This window comes from Octopus bimaculoides, chromosome 13 (genome assembly GCF_001194135.2).
Source record: "Octopus bimaculoides isolate UCB-OBI-ISO-001 chromosome 13, ASM119413v2, whole genome shotgun sequence".
In the NCBI taxonomy this organism is placed as follows: Eukaryota; Metazoa; Mollusca; class Cephalopoda; order Octopoda; family Octopodidae; genus Octopus; species Octopus bimaculoides.
In genome coordinates, this window is record NC_068993.1 from 6,174,747 (window position 1) to 6,179,859 (window position 5,113).

Below are 5,113 nucleotides of genomic sequence, written 5' to 3' on the forward strand. Positions count from 1 at the left end.
CCCCCCCCCCAAATTTCAGGCCTTGTGCTTAGAGTAGAAAAGAATCGTTAGTACGCCGGCATTTCAACGGCGTTTTCGTCCGTTTATGCTCTGAGTTCGAATTCCACTGAGGTCGACTTTGACTTCCATCCTTTTCATGGTCAATAAAATAAATACCAGTTGAATACTGGGGTCGATGCAATCGGCTAGTCCCCTTCGATTTCAGATGTTTTGCCTCTTAGTAACAAGGGTTGTTGTTAGGCGTGGCTGTATGGTAAGAAGCTTGCTTACCAACCACATGGTTCCGGGTTCAGTCCCACTCCGTGACACCTTGAGCAAGTGTCTTCTACTATAGCCTTGGGCCAAACAAAGCCTTGTGAGTGGATTTGGTAGATGGAAACTCACATAAGCCCGTCGTGTGCGTGTCCTTGTGTGTGTTTGTCCCCCACCCGCGTAACAGATTGACAACCGGTGTTGGTGTGTTTACGTTCTTGTAACTTAGCAGTTCGGCAAAAGGACCCGATAGAATAAGTACCAGGCTTTAAAAAAATTAAGTCCTGGGGTCGATTCTTTCGACTAAAAAAATATTCAAGGTGGTGCCCCAGCATGGCCGGAGTCTAATGACCGAAACAAGTAAAAGATAAAGGATAGGTTCAACAGGAATAAAAGAAAATGAAATTTTTGTTTTCCTTTTTTGTTTTTTGTTTATGTAAACTTAATCAATTGTAAAAATTAATGAGCAGATGAAGCAAGTTTTCCGGCTGATTCATTTCATCACCTGCATTTTTAGTTCGCAAAGTGGTCTCTGCTTCAGTCGATGCGTTAAATCATCGAGAGAAAAAAAAAACTATTTCGTGGTTTTTATTCCGGTTCTTTACGTTTTGAGTTCGAATCACGCGTAAGTCAATCTTAGTTTCTTTCTTTTTTCATCCTTTCAAATTTGCTGATGCCAATAGTGTCAATAGGGCGGTGTGCGGGCAGAGTCGTTAGCACGCCGGGTGGAATGCTTAGTGGTATTTCGCTCGTTTTAATGTTCGGAGTTCAAATGACGCCGGGTCGACTTTCCCTTTTATTTTTTTTTTTTTTCTGGTTCAATATAACAAGTAGCAGTCGAACATTGGGGTCGGTGCCATCGACTTAACGCCTCACTTGTAATTGCTAGCTGCTCTGTGAAACTGTTATAAAATACTAATCAAATACGAGGATTAAATTTATGAAGCTGCGCTGATTTTGCATCTTAATTCTTTTCTATTCTAGGCACAAGGCCTGAAATTTTGGGGGAGGGTGGGAGGTTGTCAGTCGATTAGATCGATCTCAGTACGCAACTGGTACTTTATTTCGTTCAATCTGCTATCAAGGCATTACCTAGAAGTAGTAGCTGCGAGCTGGACAATAACATTAATGAGATGAATGATGAAAAAAAATGGTACTCAATTTATCGACCCCGAAATGATGAAAGGTAAAGTTGACCTCGGCGGAATTTGAACTCAGAACGTAAAGACAAACAAAATACCGCTAAGAATCTCACCCGGCGTGCTAACGCCTCTGCCAGCTCGTCGCCCTTTTTACACCTTAATTCGAAAGATAGAGTAGAAAATTATTTATAAAACTAAGAGGAAACACTCGCTTCGTTGATTTATTTTTACTACTACTACTACTACTACTACTACTACTGTGTGTGTGTGTGTGTGAGTTGTTCTACAACTCTTCTTCATTGTCTCCATGAGTTTTATTTTAGCCCCATACACACAGTATCTAGGGCCGTCGTGCCCAATAAACTACACCACAATAATAATTCTTTCTAATTTTGGTACGAGGTCAGCAATTTTCAGGGGAAGGGTACAGCGATTACATTGATTCCAGAGCTCAACTTTATTTTATCGACCCTGAAATGAAGAAAGGCAAAGTTGACTTCGGTGGGATTTGATCTCACAACGTAAAGAGCCGGAATAAATGTCACTAGACAATTTTCCCTACGCTCCAGCGACTCGGCTGCCCTATTTTTTTTTATTTAGGCACATGACCAATAGTTTTATGGGGATAGGACTAATCGATGTAATCGACTACAGTACTTGATTAGTTCTTTATTCTTTGGTCCCAGGAGGAATGAATGACAAAGACAGCCCCGGCGGAATTTGAACTCAGAACGCAATGAGTTGTCCTAATAATAACCCTTTCTCACTCTGCCATGAGGCCGACAAGTTTTACGGGGGTGGGTAAACAGATTACCTCAACCCCCACGGCTCAACTGGTACGGCTTTTATCGAAATCGAAAGGCAAGGGGACAAGTCGATTATATCGACTCCAGTGTTCCACTGATAGTTAATTCATCGACCCCTAAAGGATGAAAAGCAAAGTCAACCTCGGCGGAATTTGAACTCAGAACGTAGCATCGGGCGAAATACCGCTAAGCATTTCGTCCAGCACGCTAACGATTCTGCCAGCTCGCCGGCTTCACTGCTTTGATAATGATAAAAATCTTTGTTTCAAAATTGGCGCAAGACCGGCAGTTTTTAGCAGTGGGAGGTTTTAATCGATTTCATCAACCCCAATATTTCACTGGCACTTTATTTAATAGACCATGAAAAGATGAAAAGGCGAAGTTGACCTCAGCGGGATTTGAACACAAAACGTAAAGCGCTGGAAGAAATGCTGCTTAGCATTTTGTCTGACGCGCCAACAATTCTACTAGCTGTCTGCGTAATAATAATAATAATTCTCTCTTTGTGGGACACAAGGGCCGCGAAAAACTTTTAGGAGAATACAAAGACAAAGGACAGTGGAGATTTAAATAAAAACAATAAAATCAATGACAATTTGCAAAATAATAATCATGATTTAAAATTGTGGCACAAGGCCAGTAATTTCGATGGAAGAAGGGTGAACCGATTACATCGACCCCACCCTCCGTCCTCAACTGGTACTTATTTAATCGACCTCAAAAGCATGACAGGCAAAAATTGACACCGGCGGTATTTGATCTCAGAACGTGAAGACGAACGAAATGCCGCTAAGCATTTTGTTCGGCGTGCCAACGATTTTGCTAGCTCGCCACCTTAGATAATAATAATAATAATAATAATAATAATAATGATAATAATAATAATAATAATAATAATAATAATAATAATAATAATAATAATAATAATAATAATAATCCTTTCTACTATAGGCACAAGGCCTGAAATTCTTGGGGAGGTGTAGGGACAGTCGATATCATCGACCCCAGTACGTAACTGGCACTTAATTTATCGACCCCGAAAGGATGGAAAGCAAAGTCGACCTCGGTGGAATTTGACCTCAGAACGTAAAGACGGACGAAAGGCCGTTAAGCATTTTTTCCCTGCGTGCTAACGATTTTGCAAGCTCGTCACCTCAACAACAATAATAATAATAATAATAATAACAACAATAATAGAAATAACAAAGCTGATGATGATGAAGCTGACGATTTCTCATGTTTGCCACAGAAGCATGGAATGAGAAAGTACATTACAAGGACGGTCTACAACAAATATAGGTTTGGGTAGAATTTAGATTTAAAAAACATATATAAAACTTCCCTTCAAGAAAATAAGAAGAAGAAGAACCACAACAATAAAGAGGCTGTCACTTACCTGTGTGAGAGGTACTCCGTCGTATGCCAGACCAATAATTATAAACGGCATTGTAAGTAGGCCATTTCCTAAGTCTGCTACGCAAAGATTGAGAAGGAAAGCCGACGATATGGTCCTCAGTTTTTTCGTAAGAATTACAGTGACAATCACCAGAATATTTGAAACAACTGTTATTAGACAGAAGACACTCATGGACAAGATGAGAACCACACGTACGCTAGCACTTGGGTAAGCTAGGTCCACACCCTCTCCCATGGACGGGGGTGCAAGTGATGGGATAAAGAAGGAATAATATAAAGGAAGGAATGAAGAATGTACGAAAGGGAAAGAGAGAGAGAGAAAAAAAAACTTGAATGGAAGAAAGAAAGAAAAAGGAGAGAGAAAGAAGAAACAAAGAAGGAAATGTGTAGAGAAGGGAGAGAAGAAGAAACAGAAGAAGAAGAAGAAGAAGAAGAAGAAGAAGAAGAAGAAGAAGAAGAAGAAGAAGAAGAAGAAGAAGAAGAAGAAGAAGAAGAAGAAGAAAAAGAAGAAGAAGAAGAAGAAGAAGAAGAAGAAAAGGGGCTGCGGAACAAGAGGCGAAGTTGTGTAGGTAAGCGAAAGTGGTGGCGTTGCTGAAGGTGGTGGTGAGAGTGGGGGGAGTTCCTGTTGTTGGTATTACTTTGTGTGTGTGCGCGCGTGTCTCTGTGTGTGCGTGTGTATGTGTGTGGCGAGAAGTTGTCGTGGCTGTTTAGCCCCAGGTCAGCCCTGATCGAGCAGACCTATGGTCAAATGTATTCCAGTCGTGACCATTCCGTCTATGTTTATACTTGATGTATATCCACGACGGTTGGTAATGTGTGTACGTGTACGTGTGTGTGTGTGTGTGTGGTTTTGAAAGATTTTTGGCTGCTATTACTAGCAAATCGAGCGACCGCGTAGAGACTCCCTCGTCGGCCTGTTTTGTAATGAGAAGTAAAAGCGATCTGTTGTGAATGGTTGCGTGTGTATGTGTGTGTATGCTTGCAATGTGTGGGTGTGCATTGATGGGTGTGTGTGTGTGTGCGTCAGTGCACGTGTGGTCTATGTACCTTACTGTGCACTACTACATGGATGTGTGCGTGTGTCTGTGCAGCATGTGTGTGTTTATAATGTGTAAGGGTGTATGTATGTATTTATGTCTATATATATACATATATATAGTTGTGTGTGTATGTAAATGTTTGATTCAGTGCGCGCGTAGCTTCAGTGTGTAGTGTTTACTGTGTGTATGTGTGTGTGTGTGTGTTTACATTTATGTGCCTTAGTGTGTGCATGTGCGATGTGTATGTGTGTGATTTGTGATGTGTATGTTATATGGATTTATGTGTGTGTGTGTGTGTGGTTGCGTGCGTTAGTGCGCTCGCTCTTCGTGTGTGTATTAGTATGAATTTACTATGCACCAATCGGTGTATGCTCGGTGTGCGCGTGTGTGTTCGTACCTATGTATGTGTATCTATGTGTGTGTGTGTGTGTGTGTGTGTGTGTGTGTGTGTGTGTGT

The 5,113-nt window shown here is 41.2% G+C and overlaps 1 protein-coding gene across 1 annotated transcript in view; it reads right to left on the reverse strand.

The window, feature by feature from the left end:
• LOC106869271 (probable G-protein coupled receptor No18) overlaps positions 1–5,082 on the reverse strand; it is a 168,294-nt gene extending 163,212 nt beyond the window's left edge. The window contains exon 1 of the mRNA XM_014914943.2: positions 3,597–5,082. Coding sequence (XP_014770429.1) covers positions 3,597–3,851 — 255 coding nt within the window. The 5' untranslated portion in view covers positions 3,852–5,082. The remainder of the gene's footprint in view (positions 1–3,596) is intronic.
• Positions 5,083–5,113: the final 31 nt, after the last annotated feature.